Consider the following 25061-nt stretch of genomic DNA (forward strand, 5'->3'; position numbering starts at 1 on the left):
AAAGGGAAAAGTGGCTAGCCCACTCCAGCTGCTGGGGTACGTATTTAGGAGACACCTTAGCTGCCATCTTTCCCTCTCCACAAAGGGGGATAGAAGTGGGACCCTGCTATTTTCTTCGGCAGCCAGGAAATGTAGGTTCTGCTCCCACCTGCGACACTGATCAGCTCTATGACTTTGTTCAAGTCTTTTTTTCCTTCCCACCTATATAGATGGGAGGATTTTAGGGGAAGGGACAGTCTCTTGCTATATGTCTGTGCAGGACCAGCACAGCAGGGTCCTTATTTTTGTTAGTGGCCTCTAAGTGCTACTGAATTACAATAATAATAATGAATAATAATAATAATAATAATCCCTGGTCGAGATGCTTGGGAACTTAGATGCTCAGATCAGTCATTTAATTTGGTATTGGGTTTCCAAATAGCCTAGCTGGTTTTGAAGAGCTCAGAAGATTTACATCCAAGACAGGAAATATTTTTAGAGCTGGTCAAAAAATGCTCAGACATAATCAATGTTATGTTTATTTCCTGGGTTTGACATGGAGCCATTTTTCATGTGTCTCTGAAAATGCTTGTGCTCTATTTTAATCAACATGGTTCTCGACATTTCTCTTAGTTTTTATTTTCATTTCCCAAAAAGCCAGTTTTCATTTAGTAAAAAAAATTTGAGAATCATCTCACTCAAAAGTAATCTTGTGGAGAAATGTCACGAACAAAGGAAACATGTTGACAATTATTCATGAACAATTTCAGTATAGAAAAAAAGGCCAGTTGATTTACCTTGCACTATATTTTCGAAGGTGTTAAAGTACCTAAAGATAAAAATAAGTACTCACTGGGATTTTTAAAAGCAACTATCTGTCTAGCTCCAATTGATTTCCATGGGAAACAGGCACCTAGGCCAAGATTTTTAAAGATATTCAAAATTAAGAGGTGCTAGTCATATAGATGATTTTGAAAATCCCACTAGGTACCTATCTACATCTTTAAGTATCCAAATATCTTTAAAAATATGGCCCCAGGTGCTTAATTTAGTCACTTTTGCTGTGAATCTGTGTGCCACTAGATGCCAATCTATATCTTTAGGTGCTTAAATACCTTTGTAAACCTGATCCATTATTGTTTTTATTAATAATAATAGTATTACTCAGTACAGACCAGCTCTAATTATTTGCATGGCTTTTCAAGTCCCAGTCCCTGTGACAAAGCCATCAATACTGTGTTGACATGCAGTCGCATTTCCAACACCTCTGTCTCTCCTCCAGATTGAATAACAACAGTGCCAAGACCTCCAGCATGCACTGGGACAACCAAAGTCATGTGACTGAGTTCCTTATTGTGGGTTTTCCTGGCATCCTGGAGTTGCAGCTCCTGCTCTTCTTGGTATTCCTTCTGGCCTATGCACTGACTGTGATAGAGAATACAGTGACCATCATGCTAATGTGGGCCATCGTGTCACTCCACAAGCCCATGTACCTCTTCCTGGGGAATCTCTCTTTCCTGGAGATCTGGTACGTCTCAGTCACGGTGCCCAAGATGTTATTGAGCTTTGTAACAAAAAGGAAAGGCATCTCCTTTGTTGTGTGCATGGCCCAACTCTACTTCTTCCTGGCCTTGGCCTGCACTGAGTGTGTCCTCCTGGCCGTAATGGCCTATGACCGCTATGTGGCTATCTGTAACTCGCTGCACTACTCAGCCATCATGAGCCAGACTCTCTGCATCCGCCTGGTAGCTGGATCCTGGCTGAGTGGCTTTCCCATCTCCATGTGGAAGGTCCTCTTCACCTCGCGTCTGACCTTCTGTGGGGTTAACATCATCAACCACTTCTTCTGTAATGTGTCACCACTGCTCAACCTGGCCTGCATCGACATGTCACTGGCAGCACTTACGGACTTCCTGCTGGCCCTGCTCATTCTCCTGGGGCATCTCTCCACTACTGTGGCCTCTTACATCTGCATCATCTCTATGGTTGTGCGCATTCCCTCAGCCAAAGGGTGTCTCAAGGCCTTTTCTACATGTGCCTCCCACTTGCTGGTGGGCACCATCTTCTATGCTTCCTCCCTCTTCATCTATGCCAGACCTCAAGCCATAAGTTCCTTTGACTCCAACAAGCTGGTGTCCGTCATTTACACAGTTCTGACACCCCTCCTCAACCCAGTCATCTATTGCCTGAGGAACAAGGTGTTCAAGGACACCCTGAGGAAAATGGTGCATGGCATAAAAGTGTTCTCCTAGATATCTTGTATGGGACTTTTCAAGATGGCCTAAGGGATTCCCATTCTTTAACTCACTAATATCCTGTGGCAATGAGTTCCATAGGTCAGAATGATTTTTATCCACTAAACTTACATCAGACCACATAAATTCCTTTTAATGGGCATATTATATCATTCTTGAGGTCTAGGATGGTCTGGGATTTCAAAGAGGGGCTAAGGTAATTAGGTGTCTAATGCCCATTCTTTAACTCAGTACCAGATCAGATAAATTTAACCTGCACTGAAATATTATGGTTTGTTGAACTGAACTGAAATTATTTGTTTCATGTCTGGTGGGCCAGATTTTTAAAGGTGACTAATGGTATTTTCAAAATCCATTGAAATTAGTGTGAATCGGGTGCATAGATGCTTTTGAAAATTTCCTTAGTTGTCTTAATACCTTTACAATACTTGCCTTTTGACATGAAACACCATCTGCCTCAGGTCTAACGGTGCCTCATAGTAGTTGTAGTTTGGGTCTTTCAGTCGTAATTCTTCTATATGGGCCAGGCTTCTCGGCTGAATTACATCTCCAGACCAGTGGGATGCTTCATAGCAGTGACATGACTGTGTTGCATCATGGGAGATGTAATCCAGTCACCAGGCCTGGCTCTAGGCACCAGGAAAACAAGCAGGTGCTTGGGGCAGCATATTTCCGGGGGTGGCATTTTGGCTATCCTTTTTCTTTTTCTTTTACTCACTTCCTCCCCTCTCATAACCCTGCAGAAGCGGAGCCAAAGAGCAGCTGGGGATCCAGCATGGGAGCTGAGAACCCACGGGACCCTGGGAGCTGTAGTTCCTTGCTTAGCTACCTGCCTATAGAGTCAGCCCTGGATCAAGGAAAGAACTACATTTCTCAGCAATCCCTTGGTAGCTATGACCAGGAAAGGGAGGGGAGGGAGTGATGTAGCTGATCCATGCTGCAGCTTGCTGTGAGTGGAAAGCGGTGGCACTATGAATGGGGACAAGTGTACCCAAAGAGTAGGCAGCTTTGCCCCAGATATCCCCTTCAGAAGACATCTCCAGACTGGATTAGGGATACTGGAGTGACCTCACCTTGGAGCCCCCAAAGAAGGAATTGGGTGGACTAAATGGACAGTGCCCCTTCTCTATCTGAAGCCTAGCAAGGGAGGTACGTGGATCCCACTAGAATTTAAAATGGAAAGTAAGGGAGGGGAGGCTCTGGACCTGGGCAGCTTTAGATACAGTACCAGGCACGTAGGAGGATTTCCACTTCTGAGCCATGGAAGCAGAAATTGACTTTTTCTTTCCAGATATGGCTAATATTGAGAAAGGAAATCTAGCACCTGCCTTCCAGTTTTGAACACTTCAAAATTCAGGAGTGCTTAAGCTCAGTTTGGGCAACTGTTACTTCATTTCTCCCAATCAAATATACTGATCCACTGTAATTTGCTGTAGAAAAAGTAGGATAAAATTGAGCAAGAAATGCTTCCCAGTGGTTATTAGGAGTGGGATTGCTATTTTCAACAGCCATTGCTTTTTTTTTTTTAATTTGTTTAAAAAAAGGACAGTGATAGTGCATTGCAAATTCCCCATAGAAACACAGAGTGAAACAAAAGAATAATAAAGGCGCCTCAACTTTTCCTCATTTATGTAGGACAGTCTTATAATATGCATCCAGATATCCTCCAGTCACACAAGCTGAAAATTGGTCCACTTTACTGCAGTTCTCTAACCATATGGGAACCAATCCTGATTGTGTCCTGTGCATATCCAAAATTCCTGCTGGATGACTTGCCGTGGGAGTGAGTTACCAGTGACTCTGGGACAGCAGGAGGGTGCAGTCTGGGGGGAGAGCCCAGGGCTGGGGCGGCAGGGGAATGGGAGGAGGGCACTGGGTGGGGGAAAGAGGGAAGCCCAGGGCTCTCCCCAGGGCTGGGACGGGGGGCAGCCAAAAATTTTTTTTTTGCTTGTGACAACAAAAAACCTAAAGCCGGCCCTGCCAGTCACGAAGCATGAAGTGACGGCTCGAGGCTGTAGTTTATTGTCCAACTAACCCAAAGACCATTTCCCAAACTGATTTTTTTTCCTGCATTTTTCAGTTCACAAAAAATATGAATCATTCAACCCTTTGCTCAAAGCAGGATCAATTCCCAACTAAATCATCCCAGCCAGGGCTTTGTCAAGCCTGACCTTAAAAACCTCTAAGAAAGGAGATTCCACCACCTCCCTAGGTAACCCATTCCAGTGCTTCACCACCCTCCCTAGTGAAAAAGTTTTTCCTAATATCCAACCTAAACCTCCCTCATTGCAGCTTGAGACCATTACTCCTTGTTCTGTCATCTGGTACCACTAAGAACAGTCCAGATCCATCCTCTTTGGAACTACCTTTGAAAGCAGCTATCAAATCCCCCCTCATTATTCTCTTCTACAGACTAAACAATCCCAGTTCCCTCAGCCTCTCCTCATAAGTCACATGCTCCAGCCCCCTAATCATTTTTGTTGCCCTCTGCTGGACTCTTTCCACTTTTTCCACATCATTCTTGTTCTGTGGGGCCTAAAACTGGACACAGTACTCCAGATGAGGCCTCACCAATGTCGAACAGAGGGGAATGATCACATCCCTCAATCTGCTGGCAATACCCCTGCTTATACAGCCCAAAACGATGTTAGCCTTCTTGGCAACAAAGGCCACTGTTGACTCATATTCAGCTTCTCATCCACTGCCACCCCTATGTCCTTTTCTGCAGAACTGCTGGCTAGCCATTCGGTCCCTAGTCTGTAGCAGTGCATGAGATTCTTCTGTCCTAAGTGCAGGACTCTGCACTTGTCCTTGTTGAACCTCATCAGGTTTCTTTTGGCCCAGTCCTCTAATTTGTCTAGGCCCCTCTGTATCCTATCCCTACCTCCAACATATCTACCACTCCTCCCAGTTTAGTGTCATCAGCAAACTTGCTGAGAGTGCAGTCCATGCCATCCTCCAGATCATTAATGAAGATATTGAACAAAACCAGCCCCAGGACCAATCCTTGTGGCACTCCGCTTGATACTGGCTGCCAACTAGACCTGGAACCATTGATCATTACCCATTGAGCCCGACGATCGAGCCAGCTTTCTATCTACCTTACATTATAATCCACTCATCCAGCCCATACTTCTTTAACTTGCCGGCAAGAATACTGTGGGAGACCATATCAAAAGCTTTTCTAAAGTCAGTAAAGTCACATCCAAGGCTTTCCCCTCATCCACAGACCTAGTTATCTCCTCATAGAAGGCAATTAGGTTAGTCAGGCATGACTTGCCCTTGGTGAATCCGTGCTGACTGTTCCTGATCACTTTCCTCTCCTCTAAGTGCTTCAGAATTGATTCCTTGAGGACCTGCTCCATGATTTTTCCAGGGACTGGGGTGAGGCCGACTTGCCTGTTGTTACCTGGATCCTCCTTCTTCCCTTTTTTAAAAATGGAAATTACATTAGACTTTTTTCAGTCATCCAGGACCTCCGCCGATTGCCATGAGTTTTCAAAGATAATGGACAAGGGCTCTGCAATCACATCTGCCAACTCCTTTAGCACCCTCGGATGCAGCACATCCAGCCCCATGGATTTGTGTTCATCCAGCTTTTCTAAATAGTCCTGAACCATTTCTTTCTCCACAGAGCGCTGGTCACCTCCTCTCCACACTGTGCTGCCCAGTGCAGTAGTCTGGGAGCTGACCTTGTTCGTGAAGACAGAGGCAAAAAAAGCATTGAGTACATGAGCTTTTTCCACATCCTCTGTCACTAGGTTGCCTCCCTCATTCAGTAAGGGGCCCACACTTTCCTTGACTTTCTTCTTGTTGCTAACATACCTGAAGAAACCCTCCTTGTTACTTTTAACATCTCTTCCTAGCTATAACTCCAAGTGTGATTTGGCCTTCCTGATTTCACTCCTGCATGCCTGAGCAATATTTTTATACTCCTCCCTGGTCATTTGTCCAATCTTTCAATTCTTGTAAGCTTCTTTTTTGTGTTTAAGATCAGCAAAGATTTCACTGTTAAGCCAAGCTGGTCAACTGCCATATTTACTATTCTTTCTACAAATTGGGATGGTTTGTTCCTGCAACCTCAGAAAGAATTCTTTAAAATCCAGCCAGCTCTCCTGGACTCCTTTCCCCCTCAGGTTATTTTCCCAGGGGATCCTGCCTATCAGTTCCCTGAGGGAGTCAAAGTCTGCTTTTCTGAAGTCCAGGGTCTGTATTCTGCTGCTTTCCTTTCTTCCTTGTCAGGATTCTGAACTCGACCATCTCATGGTCACTGCCTCTCAGGTTCCCATCCACTTTTGCTTCCCCTACTAACTCTTCTGTTTGTGAGCAGGAGGTCAAGAAGAGCTCTGTCCCTAGTTAGTTCCTCCAGCACTTGCACCAGGAAATTGTCCCCTACACTTTCCAAAATCTTCCTGGATTGTCTGTGCACCACTGTATTGCTCTTCCAGCAGATATCAGGGTGATTAAAGTCTCCCATGAGAACCAGGGCCTGCGATCTAGTAAGTTCTGCTAGTTGCCGGAAGAAAGCCTAGTCCACCTCATCCCCCTGGTCTGGTGGTCTATAGCAGATTCCCCCACAACATCAGCCTTGTTGCTCACACTTCTAAACTTAATCCAGAGACTCTCAGGTTTTTATGCAGTTTCATAACAGAGCTCTGAGCAGTCATACTGGTCTCTTACGTACAATGCAACTCCCTCACCTTTTCTGCTCTGCCTGTCCTTCCTGAACACTTTATATCCATCTATGACAGTGCTCCAGTCATCTGAGTTATCCCACCAAGTCTCTGTTATTCCAATCACATCATAGTTCCTTGACTGTGCCAGGACTTCCAGTTCTCCCTGCTTGTTTCCCATGCTTCTTGCATTTGTGTATAGGCACTTAAGATAACTCGCTGATCATCCCACTTTCTCAGTATGAAACAGGAGTCCTCCACAAATGTTTTCCGGGCAGGCCAGAAATTTTTATATTGACTGAGCTCTAATTCAGACCCTGGTGGATGCCCCCACCCATGAACATGTACACTCCTAATTCAGATGAGATATTGCACTACTGCAGATAGCCCTCTCTGAGGTAGTCTGGTGACCAGGCTATGCAGTGGCTGTCTCAAGGCTAGGGATTTTCAAAACTGAACTAAATCATGGTAAATAAATGAGGTAAATAAAAACTTGTCATCAAAATTTTTCAGAGGGAAAAAAACTTCACCTCCTGTTCAGCTCTTTGAATTAATCAGAGTGAAGCCTGCATAGCCACTGTTTTGTTTTTTTAATTAGGGCTGGCCCACAAGTAATATATAGTAGGGAGTACACAGGAGACCTCCACACCACCAGGGGCACTACATAACCCATATTGTGGAACTTGGGGAGGGCCGTGATCTCACCCTCATGTCTATTCTTTTCCAGGTGAAACTCAGCAGCCTGCTCAGGAGGGAAGTGCATGGAGACCCTCCAAAGCAGAGGTCTAGGGGGCACATCTGAGCACTGTCTGAAAAGGAAATCTGCCTTCCCATACACTAAGCTGGTGCACTGCTTTCTAGCACAGGTATATTTAAGTAATACTGGCCCATCACAGCTGTGCCTTGTAAAGCCAAGAGTCTGCAATTTATTCAGCCCCCTCCCCTGTGATGGTAAATGACTTTATCTCCATTGCACAGCTGGGTAAACTGAGGCACAGACCAGGAAAGTGACCTCGCTAAGGACACACAGCCACGAGTGCTCATCATTGACAAGTGGCTTATATGTAGGCTTGAAAGCATATAAGCCTACATGTTTATTTTTTATATTCATCAATTCAGATGTCCACAGCTGTGCACATATATAATGTTTGAGCATTTTTTAATTTTTGCATTGGTTTAAATATTCAGTCGCAGGGGGCTTTTCACTGCAAGAGGGGACACTTAGGTTAGATAGGAAGAAAACATTCTGACTATAAGGGTAGTGAAGCTCTGGAACAGGATTCCAAGGGAGGTTGTGGAATTTCCATCACTGGAGTCTTTTAAGATCACCTTGGACAAACACCTGTCAGGGATAGTCTATGTTTGTTTGCTCCTGCCTCAGTGGATGTGAGCAGATGACCTCTCAGGATCTCTTCCGGTTTGACATTTCTATGATTCTATGAAATTATGGTGGGACCCACAATAATTTTGTATTGACAGTAGATGCAGAGATTCAAAAATTGTATAACTGTTAAAACACTCCTTGTCAACATCACGTCAAAATATAGAAAGTAAATATCTTTCAATCAAACACAAATAAGTTTTCAAGCAGCATTTTCCTGACTTTGCTGATCTCTAAATTGCGATTATTGTCAATTTAGATATCTGTAGGTCAGTTTGTGTGTGTATACAGTAAAACAGACATTTAACAAAACAATAAAAATCCAATCCTTCCCAGCCTGATTACATGAACTGAACTGCTGCACTTCTGGCCACTCCTTTGGTGGCAAAGGGCTAACAACACAATCAGCATTTTGGGATCTTGCTCGCTCATGCCAATATCAATCCAGAGTAGCTCTCACACATCAAACATAAGTCTTCGTTTTCAAGGCCCTCTGTGGCCTTTCTTCACCAAACTGACCATCTCTCATTCACGGTCAGGAGGTTGACTCCCTCCTCTGATTGGCCCACCATGCCTGCCTCCATAACCCACTTGTTACATTTTCATTCTTCCCCCCTTGCTGCCCCTCATGCTGGGAGGAGCTCCCCACAAATATCCATAAACCTACCACATTAGCCTACCCTCCATCCCCAAACACTCATTGAAATCAGTCCCTAACTCCCTTAGGCTTCTTTGAAAATCTCAGCATTAAATATGCTTCATATTTGGTAAGAGAAAGTTGCATGTTCCAGTGGAGGTATTTCCTGATCTTATATCACAATTCATTGCTCTTAAACCTCTTTTTCCTCTGTTTTATGATCTTTTCTGCCTTTGGCTTCTTCTTATGCTGCTTATTCCCCTTCTCTTTCTCCTCCTTCCTCCCATTCCTTCACCTCCTCCTCCTCCCTCTTCTGCCTTTCTTTTTTTCTATTAGTGCTTCCTTTTCTTTTTTCATCTTCATTTCCTTTGTTCCCCCTCTGTAGCTCCCTCACCTTCTCCCTCTTCCCCATCCTTTCCACCCTTATCTCCACAGCTGTGAAAGGATGAAGACATGGAAGCCAACGACCGTAGCGTGGTAAAGGCCTTCATCATCCTGGGCTTCTCCAGCATGCCACATCTCCAGGCCTTGTCCTTCATCTTGATCCTGGCTACCTATGTCCTGACACTGACTGCCAATCTGGTCATTATTTCAGTGGTGAAGGCCAAACAACACCTGCACCGCCCCATGTATTATTTCCTGTGCAGCTTCTCCTTTCTGGATATCTTATTTACCACCTCCATTGCGCCCAAGATGCTGGAGAGCTTAGTGGAAGTTAGGAGCACTATCTCTGTGGCTGACTGCATAGCCCAGCTCTATCTTTTCTTCACCCTGGGCTCCACCCAGTGTTTCCTCCTGGCCATCATGACCTATGACCGCAACTTGGCCATCTGTCACCCTCTGCGGTACCCGGCCATCATGACCATGTGGATCTGCACCCGACTGATAGGGATGGTCTTGCAGGGTGGCTTCCTAGCCCCCTTGCTGCCCATTATCTTCATCTCCCAGCTCTCATTCTGTGGGCCTGAGGAAATCCAACACTACTTCTTGGATGCGGGGCCCTTGCTGAGGCTAGCATCAAGCTGAATGTGCTGACATGTAATACAGCACTTCACCTTCCTCTCAATATCTTTATTGATCCCTCGTCACGAGACATGACTCTGGGTGGCCTTCATTCATACAATGCCAAAATGTCCTTCTTGCAGAGCTTCCAAAACCTGAAATTGGAGGGTGTAATGGTGTTGGGTCTCACCACCGCAGTGCCTCCTGCTGGTTGTCCTTGGGAATTAGCTCAGTCCAGTGGAGCGCCCTCTCTTGGTGGTGTCCCACCCATTGTCTTACCCTTGGTTGGCATCTGAGCCCACATCACTCTCCAGCTCACGGCGTCCTCTTCCAGACCACTGCCCTCTGGCAGTGCCCCTTAGTCCATCCACACCCCCTTCCGAGGAGGTGTCAATCAGATGTCTCTCTGTGCCCCAGCCAATGTGGGCAACTGCACCCCCAAAGTCACAGCCCTCTTGGCAGGGGGTTGGTGCAGCCCTAGATGGCCACTCCCGTCAGCTAAATGTAAGGCAAGGGAGAAGGGGTGGGGGACCGAGGCCCGCCCACTACTCTGAGTCCCAACCTAGGGACACTCTAGTGGCAGCCACGCTACCCTCCTTCTCTCCCTCCATCTGTCGATGCCCCTGGGCCGCTTCCCCTTCAGCGCCTCGCACCGGCTAGCCCTTCCCCTCAGGGCCTGAAGCCTGGCAGACACCAGGATGGAGTTCCCTTCTGCTCCTCCGGGCCTGCCCAGCACTGTGCTGTCCCAGGTGCTAGTCTCCCAGCTCTGGAGACAGACCTTCCCCTCTCAAAGGCCTGGGACAGACTGCCTCTCCTCTCCCTGAGCAGCCTTTTTATAGAACTGAGCCTGGCCCTGATTGGCTCCCTCCAATCTGGGCCCTGACTGGCTCCCAATAAGTCCTTCTTCAATTGGCTGCCCATCTATGCAGGCGCACTGGCCTGCTGCAGTCTAAATTTTCAGGGAGTGGGGCAGTTGCCCCATTACAGAGGGATTATAGATTGATCATTCACATCCCCATAAAATGCAACCACGATTCACAGATAATTCAGACTGATGTGACACAAATTGTGCAAACTGGGGATTCGTTGGATCCCACACTGTACCCTGTAATGCCACTCTCTTCACAATAGAAAGTACATCATACTGAGATTTTTTTTGTCAATGTCTGTGCTAGTGATGGGTAAAATATCCATCAAATTCAGATAGAACACTTTGTCTGAACTTTCTTCGGGTTGATGAGAACTTGGACATGGCAGATGTAACAGTCCATCAGCATTGTTGTGCTGAGTCCCTTTTGGAAACTGAATAGCATAATAATGAGCTGAAAGTAACTATGCCCATCTTTGCATACGAGCAGCAGCTAATGACAGAAACCCACGTTTTGGTCAAAAAATTCACCAATGTGATGCAGCTGTGAAAAAAGGCTAATGCAGTCCTAGGATGCATCAGGAGAGAGATTTCCAGTAAAGACAGGAAAGTGTTAGTATATTATACAAGGCACTGATCAAACCTCATCTGGAATACTGAGCGATTCTGGTCTCCCATGTTGGGAAAGATGAATTCAAACTGGAACAGGTGCAGAGAAGGGCTACTAGGATGATGTGAGGAATGGAAAACCTACCTTGTGAGAGGAGACTCAAAGAGCTTGGCTTGTTTAGCCAAACAGAAAGAGGACTGAGGGGAGATATGATTGCTCTCTATAAATACATCAGAAGGAAATGAGTTATTTAAGTTAAGTGCCAATGTGGACACAAGAACAAATGGATATAAACTGGTTATCAACAAGTTTAGACTAGAAATTAGACGAAGGTTTCTAACCATCAGAGGAGTGAAGTTCTGGAACAGCCTTTCAAGCGGAGCAGTTGGGGCAAAAAAACTAACTGACCACCTTATTTGGAGTCAGGAAGGAATTTTCACCAGGTCAAACTGGCAGAGACCCTGGAGGTTTCCACCTTCTTCTGCATCATGGCGCACGGGTCACTTGCTGGTTTAAACTAGTCTAAATGGTGAATTCTCTGGAACTTGAAGTCTTTAAATCATTATTCGAGGTCTTCAGTAACTCAGCTGGAAGTTAGGGGTCTTTGAGAGGAGTGCATGGGTGAGGTTCTGTGGCCTGCAATGTGAAGGAGGTCAGACCAGATGATCATAATGGTCCCTTCTGGCATTATAGTTTATTAAACTATGAGGCCCATAGAGGTATTTAGGTGCCTGAAAAAGCAGCTAGGTGTCCAGAGAGATATTCAAAAGTGCCCAAGCCCCTAACTCCAACTTGCATGCCTTTAAATCTGGGCCTTATGCTCCTAAATCAAATAGGTGCTTCTGTAAATTGCACTTGTTAGCCTCAAGTTTCCCAAGCCATTACAAAGTCCTGAGGTGAGCTGCAGCTGCAGCTGCCATGATACAAACAATAAATTATAATAAAATATAGCTGTTTGGCTCAATCTGCCACGATCTCAGTGATTTTCCCAGTGACCATTCCTGCCCAGCAATTCTCAGCTGCTAGATCAGTTGCAGAGCTTCTCAAGGGGCTTTCCTGGTACTTGTGTACATTGAAAACACGGTGAAAGACCCAGCCCGATTCAGATCGCAGGCAGTGCACAAGGGGATGGTGGTTTCACACTTAATTCAATTACGGGTTCTGGCCAGGGATGCAGGACCCACAGTGAGAGGTTTATTAGATGTGAAATGACAAGCGAAGGGAGTATCAGTCATTGCAGTTACAGAGACATCAAAGATGCTCCCAGCTTTGTCTCTGGGATGCCCAGCTGGTAAGAACCCCATTCATCTAGTCTAATTAGACCTCACAGGACATGCACAGCAACACCCTTCCTTGCCATGGCTTCCTACTGTAATTAGCAAGAACGCAATTATTAACCAGGCTCTAACAAGTCCCTGTAGACCCAGTGCACTGACTGGGCTTAGGGCCAAGAATATCCTTCACATAATGAAACACCCAGAAAAAAAAACTGGCTTTTGATTTTATTCTTTCACAGCTTGGTTTCCAAATAACAAGAGACAGCAGAGAGATTAATCTCTGTTAGCGTGCCTCCTTAATACACTAGGTGAAAGCAAGGGAATAATCACAATACAAGCATAAGCCTATTGTCTTTATTATTAATAAATTGGCCACATATTACAATAATCGTTTAGTTTTATAGTCTTATTGTTGCCAAGTTTGTGAGTATTGATGATGATCAGAAATTGGCCTATGTTCATATGCCTATTGTCATATAGCGATAATAATAATTGGGATTGTGCTGTCTCTGTACAAGGGATGGAATTTTCAAAAGGACCTAAGGGAGTTAGGCACTTTACTCCATAGTGATGCATTAGGATTTGGGTGTTTTAACAGCTTGGGGAATTTCACCCAAAGTGATATCAAATGCATGTATTAGACAAAGTTACTCAGTTGAAGAAAAGACAATTTTCCTCTTAACTCTTTCCATTCTACCAATCTTAGGCATCTGTCTGACAGCTATAATAGTTTATATTTAGGTTCAGAATGATCTGAATTTTATTAGTAAAAGTGAATTTCACCACATACACACAAATTAATGTAAGGTCTGAATGGAAAAGTTACAATCCATCAAATATGATTATCCTGGTTAAATCTATGTGTCATCTTTATAGCTAAAGTAATGAATATTGACTATGTATTTGCATCTCAGATGTGTCTGTTCATAGGTGACATCTCACAAATATAAACAATGAGGAGTCCTTTATCAGAGGGGTAGCCGTGTTAGTCTGGATCTGTAAAAGCAGCAAAGAATCCTGTGGCACGTTATAGACTAACAAACGTTTTGGAGCATGAGCTTTCGTGGGTGAATACCCACTTCCTCAGATGCATGTAGTGGAAATTTCCAAGGGCAGATATATATATGCTAGCAAGCAAGCTAGAGATAATGAGGTCAGTTCAATCAGGGAGGATGAGGCCCTGTTCTAGCAGTTGAGGTGTGAAAACCAAGAGAGGAGAAACTGGTTCTGTAGTTGGCAAGCCATTCACAGTCTTTGTTCAATCCTGAGCTGATGGTGTCAAATTTGCAGATGAACTGAAGCTCAGCAGTTTCTCTTTGAAGTCTGGTCCTGAAGTTTTTTTGCTGCAAGATGGCCACCTTAAGGTCTGCTATAGTGTGGCCAGGGAGGTTGAAGTGCTCTCCTACAGGTTTTTGTATATTGCCATTCCTAATGTCTGATTTGTGTCCATTTATCCTTTTCCGTAGAGACTGTCCAGTTTGGCCGATGTACATAGCAGAGGGGCATTGCTGGCATATGATGGCGTATATTACATTGGTGGATGTGCAGGTGAATGAACCAGTGATGGTGTGGCTGATCTGGTTAGGTCCTGTGATGGTGTCGCTGGTGTAGATATGTGGGCAGAGTTGGTATCGAGGTTTGTTGCATGGATTGGTTCCTGAGCTAGAGTTATTATGGTGCGGTGTGCAGTTATTGGTGAGAATATGTTTCAGGTTGGCAAGTTGTCTGTGGGCAAGGCCTGGCCTGCCACCCAAGGCCTGTGAAAGTGTGGGATCATTGTCCAGGATGGGTTGTAGATCCTTGATGATGCGTTGGAGGGGTTTTAACTGGGGGCTGTATGTGATGGCCAGTGGAGTCCTGTTGGTTTCTTTCTTGGGTTTGTCTTGCAGTAGGAGGCTTCTGGGTACACGTCTGGCTCTGTTGATCTGTTTCCTTATTTCCTTGTGCGGGTATTGTAGTTTTGAGAATGCTTGGTGGAGATTTTGTAGGTGTTGGTCTCTGTCTGAGGGGTTAGAGCAGATGCAGTTGTACCTCAGTGCTTAGCTGTAGACAATGGATCGTGTGATGTGTCCGGGATGGAAGCTGGAGGCATGAAGGTAGGCATAGCGGTTGGTAGGTTTTCGATATAGTGTGGTGTTAATGTGACCATCACTTATTTGCACCGTGGTGTCAAGAAAGTGGACCTCCCTTGTAGATTGGTCCAGGCTGAGGTTGATGGTGGGGTGGAAGCTGTTGAAATCGTGGTGGAATTTTTCCAGAGTCTCCTTCCCATGGGTCCAGATGATGAAGATGTCATCAATGTAGCATAGGCAGAGAAGGGGCATGAGTGGACAAGATCTGAGGAAGCATTGTTCCAGGTCGGCCATAAAGATATTGGCATATTGTGGGGCCATGCAGGTGCCCATAGCAGTGCCACTGATCTGGAGATATAGATTGTCATCAAATTTGAAATAGTTGTGTGTAAGTATAAAGGCACAGAGCTCAGCAGCCAGTTGTGCTGTGGCATCATCAGGGATAGTGTTCCTGACAGCTTGTATTCCATCTGTGTGTGAGATGTTTGTGTAGAGAGCCTCTACATCCATGGTGGCTAGGATGGTGTTTTCTGGGAGGTGACAAATGCATTGTAGTTTCCTCAGGAAATCAGTGGTGTCACGGAGATAGCTGGGAGTGCTGGTGGCATAGGGTCTGAGTAGAGAGTCCATATATCCAGACAGTCCTTCAGTGAGAGTGCCAATGCCCGAGATGAAGGGGCGTCCAGGATTTCTGGGTTTGTGGATCTTGGGTAGTTGATAGAATAACCCTGGTCGGGGCTCTAAGGGTATGTTGCTTTCTTCTGGTGTTAGTGTAGGGAGTGTCCTGAGTAGATGCTGTAGTAGGAGTCCTTGTGGCACCTTAGGGACTAACAAATGTATTTGGGCATAGCTTTCATGGGCTATAGCCCATTTCATCAGACGCATGGAGTGAAAAATACAGTAAGCCGAATATATATTATAGCACATGGAAAGATGGGAGTTGCCTTACCAAGTGAGGGGTCAATGCTAACAAGCCAGTTCAGTTAAGGTGGCCGCAGAATCTATGAATCGATTAATGTTTTAGGGGTTTTTTTCCCCAGTTTTTTCAAAACAAAATTCTATGGGAATTGACACTTTCTCACAGAAAGTGTCAGTGTCACTGTGTCAGTGTCAATGGAAAAACATTGCACTGGAAAATTTCTGATCAGCTCCAGTCAAAACCGGCTTCAGTGAGGCACTGACTGCACAAAAACCTGCATCATTTTTAACTGAAGGGATGTTTGTAAACCAATGTCGGGTGAGATTTTCCACGGCACCTAAAGGAGTTAGGAGCACAAGTCTAATTGAGATTAGCCTCTCTCAAATCCAAATAAGAACATCCATACGTGGTTTTACACTGGGTCTGCTAAGTAGGTTTTAAACCAATTTAAACAGAAACCAATTCAACTCTGAATATGGACAAGGTTGGGCCTTGGCCCTGATGAAATAACATCAAACAGTAATTTCACCACACGGGCAGTGGTAAACTTAAAACGAGTGGAGTATATAGATGCACATATTGCAAGGCCAGGAGGGACCATTTTGATCATCTAGTCTGACCTCCTGTAGAACACAGACCATAGACTTTCCCCACAATAATTCCAGATCTTTTAGAAAAACATCCATTCTTGATTTAAAAATTGCCAGTGATGGAGAATCCATCACTGTCCTTGGTAAATTGTTCCAATGGTTAATTACTGTCGCGGTTAAGAAAGAACACATTTTTTTCCAGTCTGAAATTGTCTAGATTAAAAAGCCCAGCATTAAATATCTGTTCCCCATATAGGTACATGTAGGCTGTAATCAAGTCACCCCTTAACCTTCTATTTGTTAAGCTAACTAAATTGAGCTCTTTGAGTCTATCACTACAAGGGAGGTTTTCTAATCCTTTTATCATTCTCATGGCTCTTCTCTGACCCCTTCTCTAATTTATCAACATCCTTCTTGAATTTTGGATGTCAGAATTGCTCACAGGATACCAGCAGCAGTTGTACCAGTGCCACATGCAGAGGTCAAGTAACCTCTCTACTTCTGCTCGAGATTCCCTTGTTTATGTATCCCTGAATCGCCTTAACCCTTTTGCCCACCATATCGTGATGGGACCTCTTGTTCACCTGATTATCCACACCCCACCAAATCTTTTTCAGAGTCACTGCTTCTCAGGGTATTGTGCCCCCCATCCTATAAGCATGGCCTACATTCTTTGTTCTGAGATTTATGTTCACATTTAGCTATATTAAAATGCAAAAGTTCTCCCACATTTGTTCATTGATCTTGGAAGACATCTGCATCCAATTTGAAAAGTAAAAGATTTTCAGTGGAGCCCAAGGAAGTTGGGTGCCCAAATATAATGTAGAGATATACCTATCTCATAGAGCTGGAAGGGACCTTGAAAGGTCATTGAGTCCAGTCCCTTACCTTCACAGCAGGACCAAGTAAGGTCACTAGCAGAGATTTTTTTCCCCCAGCTCCCTAAATGGCCCCCTTAAGGATTGAATTCATAACCGTGGGTTTAACAGGCCAATACTCAAACCACTGAGCTATCCCTCTCCCAATGAAACTCAGTTGCCTATGATCTCTATTTTTAATCCTCTCTGTTCTATAGCCCTTCAGGAGTGAGACCTTGGGAATGAGATGTCTGCATGTTCCATACTATATATCTGCTGATAGATCACATGTAAGTAATTATAGACTACGATCAAATTACCCATTAACCTTCTCTTGATTAAAATAAACAGATTTTGCTCCTGATCTATATCACTATAAGGCATGTTTTCCAATCCTTTAATCATTCAGATCCAAAGAGCATATGTGATTTTGTCAACAGGGATCTGTATAAAGGTCAAACATTCCATTCAACATTTGTTTTAAAAAGTGGTCAGTTTTGACATCTTCAGCCTGATCTTCACCAATACAAGAGGAAAAATGAAAATACTATTTCATTTTTAATGCCCATGTTATGTTTTGATGGCGAGTGTGTGTGATTTTTATATTTCTTAAATCTAAAAGTTTATAAGTCCAGTCAAAATGAAAATCTGTCGTGACCTTCTCTATGTCATCATTAGCATCCTCGTTAATAAACATAATAATTCATAATAATGGTTCCCAAGTAGAGCTGGTCTAAACTTATCCATCTTTTGTTTTTTAATTCTTTTTAGGAATAGCTGTATTTAGACTCAACAAAAATGTTCATGAAACATGTCTGCTTTCCTTTGAACTGTTCAATTTTTCATCAAAAAATTACAACCCCAAAACAAAACAATAACAATCATTTTAAATCCCCCCAATTTTTTCCCCCACAGTTTTCAGCTGTATTCTGTTCAATATTTGGTTGTGAGAAACAAAAACATTTTTGGTTTTCAGGTTCTCAATAAGCAGTCAAATTTTTCCACTGAAAACTTAGCCAAAAATGGCTCCCCCACACCATTTTCACTAAATTTTTCCATACTGGGGAAAAAGAAATATCTGCCCACTGCTATTCACAACAGTAGATGTACTAAGCACAACCATAATAAAAACACCGACATCAATGATATTGTAGAATTCTAGGCTCAGCTGTAATACAATTAATAATGACAATGGTCAATTAGAATGGTTCCCTGGAGTGTAATTTCCAGGTAATACTGTAGTGCAAATAGTAAAATATCCAATAATTAATATGGTTCAATATAGTGTATTTTCAAGTGCATCTTGCAGGATTTTCCCTTACAATATACTGTCCATTTCTCCACTTCCCTTGATAATATCAGAGATACATTTTGAGTATTGTCTCTACTTTATTCATTTTTTCCCAGGGAGAAGCTTTCTTCCCAGTGCTTTCCTCAGGGCAGATTTCACCTCCTGGTTCCTCAGGGTGTAGATGAGGGGGTTCAAAACTGGGGTGACGATGGTGTATATGAGGGTGATGATCATCTCCCTTTCTGAGGAGCCTCCCACAGAGTGTGGCATATAATTGAAGAGAACCGGCACATAGAGCAGTGCCACCACAGTGAGGTGGGAGGTGCAAGTGGAGAAGGCCTTTCTCCTGCCCTCCCATGACTGGACCGTCAGGAAGAGGAAGGAGATGATGTAGAGGTAGGAGAGGAGTGTGATGATGAAGGGAGTCAGAGCGATGGTCCCAGTAACGATGTTGAGGAGGCTCAGGTTAAGGCGGGTGCTGCTGCAGGCCAGGCTCAGCAGGGGCTTGATGTCACAGAAAAAGTGGTGGACACGCTTGCGACTGCAGAAGTGCAGTTTGGAGGTCATGACCGTGTGCATCAGGGCGTGTAGGAAGCCGGTGGTCCAGGTCGCTGCTGCCAGGAACAGGCATACCTGTGGGTTCATGACCAGCATGTAGCGAAGTGGGTTGCAGATGGCCACATACCGGTCATAAGCCATGACAGCCAGAAGAATGACCTCACTGCTACCCAAGAAGTGGAAGAAATGGAGCTGGGCCAGGCAATCAGTGAAGGAAATGGTCTGGTACCCTGAGATGAAACCAGCCAGCATCTTGGGCACGGTGACTGTTGAGTAGAAGATGTCCAGACAGGAGAGGTTGCCCAAGAAGAAGTACATGGGGGTGTGAAGCCGGGGTTCAGCCATTACCATGGCCATGATGGCCCCATTCCCCAGCATGCTGGCCAAGTAAAGCATGAGGAAAAGAATGAAGAGGAAGCGCTGCAGCTCCTGGACATTGGTCAGGCCCAGGAGGATGAACTCGCTCATCTCCGTCTGGTTCTCCATCACTGGAATATACAGGAAAAGGAGACAGAACAGCTGGAGGGTGTCTCGTATCTCACCACATGAGGAATAAAGCTGAAAGTTTTCTCTTTGTGAATAAAAATTTTAAATGTTTGATAGAATCACAGAATCAGTTATCATACTGAAGGCTAGGAAATGTTTTCCCTACACTTTTAAAAGGCCTTAGCAGTGATCCAGAGAAGACAAGTAAGACTAACATATGAGCCTGGTAAAGGGGTTGAAAGAATAATTAGAGATAGATTAATAGAAGTTTCAGAGGATCATGATTTGATAGTGTCTAAGCAGCACAGATTTTGCAAAGGAAAATTGGGTCTCACTTATCTTTTAGAATTACGTGAATGTATGACAGAAACAGTAGATAAAGAAGAATGGGTTGACATTTATTTAGACCTTTAAAATTCCTTTGTGTGCCTCACAATAGGCTGTGAAATGATCTCTGAGGTCGTGGGGTGAGCAGCAAAGTATGAGAGATAACAAAGGGCAGCATTAAAGGTTCAATTTTCATTAGGTAACAATGCTTAGCAGCTCTTCACTCTTTAAATCCATTCAATGGCTTCCCATTGGACTTTGTATCAAAGCTCAGCTTCTAGGCACCAGTTGAAAAGCTCTAAGTAACTCTGCCTTTCCCTGTATGTCCTCCCACATCATACTTTCTGTTGCCTTCAGTTCCTTCCACTCCATCAATACTCTGCTGTGTTGTCCACCATGATCAAAGCTGACTTGTGCATACACTAAACTGTTGGAGAGGGTGCAGAAAAGAACCACAAAAATGATTTGATAAAATGCCTTACAGTCAGGGCTTGTCTACACTAAACCTGTATGTTGACCTAAGTTATGCAGGCCAAGACTATAACAGGGTTCCAAAAAGCATTAGATAAATTCGTGGAGGATGGGTCCTTCAGTGACTATTAGCCAGGATGGACAGGGATGGTGTCCCTAGCCTCTGTTTGCCAGAAGCTGGGAATGGATGATTGATGATGGATGATTGATGATTATCTGTTCTGTTCATTCCCTCTGGGGCACCTGGTATTGGCCACTGTCAGAAGACAGGATCCTGGGCTAAATGGACCTTTGGCCTGACCCAGTATGGCCATTCTTATATATAAGTTACATAACTGAAGTCAACATAACTTATGTCAACTTACAGTGGTGTCTACACCACTCTATGTCAATGGGAGGCACTCTCCCACTGACTTACCTTATGCCTCTTGGGGAGGTGGAGTACAGACGTTGATGGAAAAGCACTCTGCCATAGACTTAGCTTGTCTTCACCAGATCTGCTAAATCAATACTGCTGCATTGATCACAGCTATGCTAATTTAGCTGGAAGCATAGACAAATTCTGAGTGATCTGAAGAGCTCAATCCATTTAGTTTATCAAAAGGGAGACTGAGAGGTGACTAAGTACTTTCATAGGGAGAAAATACTGGATACTAAAGGGCTCCTTAATTTAGCGGAGAAAGGTAGAACAAGAACTAGTATTTGGAAGTTAAAGCCAAACAAATTCAAACTAGATGGTTAGACTCAATTTTTTTTAACAGCGATGGTGGTTAACCATTAGAAAACACTAACAAGGAAATCACTAACAAGAGATGGATTCTCCATCTCTTGATGTCTTTAAATGAAGACTGGTTGCCTTTCTGCAAGCTATGCCTCAGCCAAACACAAATGATTGGACTATGTACCGAGGCGGCAGGGTGAAATGAAATGGCTTGTACTATGAAGGTGGTCAGATTAGGTAATCTATTGGTCCCTTCTGGATTTAGGCTCAATTAAATTGCCTGTTGTTATTCCCCTTTCCCTTTGTATTAATTTGACCTGAGACTATGAGCTCCTTTTAGCAATGACTGTCCTTCCTAAGCATTAGGAAAAAGCTTTGCACATAGTGAAATAATTTAAGCACCACAAGGTTCCCTAGAGGAGCCGGTGTCATTATTTTATGTTGATTAACAGTCCAGACAAGAGGATGAACATTGACAGGGACAACATTTTGCAGATGACACAAAACTACGAAGAAATGTGAGAGATGACCGTGACAACAATGATGATGATTCTGCACTGATATGGCAGTTTCACCTGGAGTCTGCAAGAGAGCGGGTTGAAATATTTGGCTGAGAAATATTTTCATACATATTTAAGTTCTTGGGTTATTTCCTTTGCTTAGGCAGTGTCTCTCCAGCCAGCAGCAGCTCAGGAATGCAGGAGGATGGGATGACAATGCTACCCATGACTGTTGCCCTCTACAATGGTCAGATCCTGCATCACTGAAATGAACAGGAGATCTGCCGCTAACATTAATGGATTCAAATCCAAGCTGCAAGAGCACAGAAAATACAGCATCAAGAGGAAGTCACTAATACCTAAGATATTTCTCCCCAACATGCTAGTTTCCAGCAAGAGTTTCCCAATCACTGACTGAACAACTAACCTGAGCTTCCCCCCCCGCAACTCCCTGCAAGGAAGAGTATTGGGCTGATCTTCCTACCAGGTAGGCCATTCTGCATGAAATCAACAAAAGAGACTTCAGGGATGCACCAAGCCAGTGATTGATGGAACTTTCAGCTTTATCTGGCTGTGAGATGGTACTGCCGTGTTCTCTGTAGACTCTGTTACTTAGGGTATGTCTCCACTGCAATCAGAAGTGTGACTGCAGCTCAGCCAGGCATACCTGTTCTAGCTTTAAACACAGCAGTGAAGACACATTTTCATGGAACCCAGCATGGATTAGGAATGTGGGCACCCAAGGCTTTGAGTGAGTTATAGACCAGGAGGATGCCTGTGCTGCAACTTTACAGCTCTTTTTAGCTGAGATAGTTAGATTAAAGATAGTGTATGTATCCAACTAAGGTGCAATCACATCTCCAGTTGCATTGCAGACATATCCAGAGATATGTTTCTGTATGTGTTTGAACAGAAACTAGCACAAGGCAGTGGTAATCCAGACTGGAGACTAGAGCCACTGGGTAAATGGCAGAGTTTGCCCAAAGAAAACATAAAATTTCAAAATAATTCCTATTGGGCAAGTTTTGAAAAGGAGCTGTTTATCATTCGTTTTGGTTTTCTGTGATTTTTTTTTTATTTCTCCTCCCCTCTACCTGTTTTCTCTTCTTCCCTTCTATAACTTTGCCACAGAAAAAGAGAAGTAATAAATAAAACTGGGTGAAAATGAAAATATACATTTTTTCAAAAAAAATTGAGATTTTTAAGAAAATAAAACAACGTAGGTTTTTTTTTGCACAGAAATTTCCACTTTTTGAAGATACAGTAGAACCTCAGAGTTACAAACACAAGAGTTACGAGCTGATTGGTCAACCACATGCCTCATTTGGAACCAGGAGTATGCAATCATGCAGCAGTAAGGGAAAAAAAGAAGCAAAGTACAGTGCAGTATTGTATTATACTTAAACTACTAAAATAAAGGGGAAACAGCATTTTTCTTCTGCATAGTAAAGTTTCAAAACTGAATTAAATCAATGTTCCACCTTAAATTTTTGAAAGAACAACCATAACATTTTGTTCAGAGTTATGTACGTTTCAGTATTTTGAACAACCTCCATTCCCAAGGTGTTTGCAACTCTGAAGTTCTAATGTAGATCTTTTTTGTATGAAAATGTTTCTCAGCCAAATAGTTCAGCCCGCTCTCTTGCAGACTGCAGGTGAAACTGCCATATCAGTGCAGAATCATCATCATTGTTGTCACGGTCATCTCCCATATTTCTTTGTAGATTTGTATTTTCACTACAGCAATGGGAAGCAGGTACCCAACTCTCACTGACATTCAATGGGATGTACTTGGGTGTCTAATTTTCTAATCCCTAAACCTAATCTTAATTTCCTGTGCACTGCACAAGTCTCATTTTTATGGAGACAGTCCAGCAAATAAGAGACCTAACTGTGTTAAGGTATCTCCCATAGCCTTGTCTTAGGGCAGTGGTTTTCAACACATGGTACATGGAACCGTGGGGGTCCACAGACTATGTCTAATAATTCCAAAGGGGTACGCACCTCCATTCAAATTATTTTAGGGGTCTGAAAATGAAAAAAAGTTGAAAACCAGTGTCTGAGGGCATTTCCGCAGTTCAGACTACAGGAGTGTAAGTCACAGCACTCTCTAGCATGATGGGTTGTAAATGCCCCATGTACATGTGCAAGTGTGAACTAAAAGGTACTTGATTTGCATTTGCACTCACAGGGTACTCACAGGACAAGTACAGCCCAGCATACTAGTGTACACTGTAATTCCAAACATCAGGAACATACTTGTATTTGTGGTTTTAGAAAATTAGGAGGTGTTTTCCTGCTATTTCCTTCCAGCACCTACCTGAGTGAGACTGGTCCTCTTTCAAGATGAGTTGTTTCAACAGTGACAGGTGACAAAGTGTGTGGTGGGGAAATTGCAGGAATTTCAGTCAGCTCAGACCATATGAGAGGAGCAAGCCCTGGTTGTTCTGAAAACCTTTGATGACTGAGCAGGCAAGAAAGCTTTTTATTATGTCCACATTCCATGGACTACCCATGGCATCATCAGGGAAGCAAGATTTCCATTCAGTGGATGGCTCCTCTGGGACAGGATCCATGCACCAATGAAGAGTTACTGAATGAACAAACAAGCCAAACATTCCTTCAAGAAACTGAAGTCGGCATAGATGAGCTGGTTGAATGGTAAAAAACAAACCACAAGGTTACAGCCCTGGCTGAGTCCCCCAGGCAGATGCTTTGAAATCATTTGAATCTAAGCAGAGTTCACTGTCTCTAGTTCTGGCCCTTACTCAGTATCACTCCAATCTTTGTTAATAAACTCATTGTTTTATTAGAAGTAGATCTCAGTGCTGTAACATTAAGCAAAGTGTGACTGCATAGCTAGATCAAACAAGCTGGTGTATGTCTCTTTGGTGGCAGCAGACTTGGTAATTACTGTGAGCATCCAGTGGCAGGGGCTGGATACTGCAGGGAGCATTTCAAGGATTCAGAGGTTGAGACGTAGCCTACACAGAGAAGGTGAGATCTACAGAGACCTGGAGGACAGAGGCTGTTGGTTTCCAGGAGCAGAACCACGGCAGCATAGACAAAGATTGCTTCACGCTAAGGGCAGGCAGTGGCAAGGCATCTCACAACCTTGAGTACCTCTGGGAAGTGCCACACACAAAGTTCAGAAGGGGATAATATATTTTTTTTGGTGAGATGTCCTATTATACCCAATATCTCAGTGGTTAGAGCACTCCTTGGGGATGTGAGAGACCCAAAGCCCTGGATCTGCTCCCCCTGCCTAATTTGGAGGTAGGTCTGTGTGACACTACACCCCATATTCATTATAGTGGTGTCATTATGATAGATTATGACATAATTATGAAGCATCCTGTACCAAATGTGTCATGTGAAGTGTCTATAAAAAGGTATGATTTGCTGAATATGATTATCCTATTTGTGTGCAGGTATCATTTTGTATCTGAAGTTATAAATATTCACTATGTATCTGTATTTCAAATGTACCTACTCTGGGTGACATCCACAACAAGCCTTTCAGGCACAACAATGAAGAAACTAGACAGTGCTAATGGCCCATCAGCAAAGACAATGGACCACGGAAC

General features: G+C 43.8%; 3 protein-coding genes across 3 annotated transcripts; 2 read left to right on the forward strand and 1 right to left on the reverse strand.

The window, feature by feature from the left end:
• Nucleotides 1-1292: 1292 nt before the first annotated feature.
• LOC127031785 (olfactory receptor 6A2-like) lies at nucleotides 1293-2231 on the forward strand. The gene has a single exon (XM_050918821.1). It carries the CDS (start codon nucleotides 1293-1295, stop codon nucleotides 2229-2231), a length of 939 nt encoding a protein of 312 aa, XP_050774778.1.
• Nucleotides 2232-9378: 7147 nt separating this feature from the next.
• Nucleotides 9379-9951, forward strand: LOC127031786 (olfactory receptor 6B2-like). The gene has a single exon (XM_050918822.1). The coding sequence runs from the start codon at nucleotides 9379-9381 to the stop codon at nucleotides 9949-9951; it is 573 nt and encodes a 190-aa protein (XP_050774779.1).
• An 8562-nt stretch (nucleotides 9952-18513) lies between these two features.
• On the reverse strand, nucleotides 18514-19455 carry LOC127031787 (olfactory receptor 12D1-like). Its single transcript, XM_050918823.1, has one exon. The coding sequence runs from the start codon at nucleotides 19453-19455 to the stop codon at nucleotides 18514-18516; it is 942 nt and encodes a 313-aa protein (XP_050774780.1).
• Nucleotides 19456-25061: the final 5606 nt, after the last annotated feature.

The sequence above is a fragment of the Gopherus flavomarginatus genome, chromosome 11, assembly GCF_025201925.1.
Source record: "Gopherus flavomarginatus isolate rGopFla2 chromosome 11, rGopFla2.mat.asm, whole genome shotgun sequence".
Lineage (NCBI taxonomy): Eukaryota > Metazoa > Chordata > Testudines > Testudinidae > Gopherus > Gopherus flavomarginatus.

What these genes read in the sequence shown, in the direction of transcription:
- LOC127031785 (XM_050918821.1), top strand. Translation starts at nt 1,293, where the DNA reads ATGCACTGGGACAACCAAAGTCATGTGACTGAGTTCCTTATTGTGGGT.
- LOC127031786 (XM_050918822.1), top strand. Translation starts at nt 9,379, where the DNA reads ATGGAAGCCAACGACCGTAGCGTGGTAAAGGCCTTCATCATCCTGGGC.
- LOC127031787 (XM_050918823.1), bottom strand. Translation starts at nt 19,455, where the DNA reads ATGGAGAACCAGACGGAGATGAGCGAGTTCATCCTCCTGGGCCTGACC.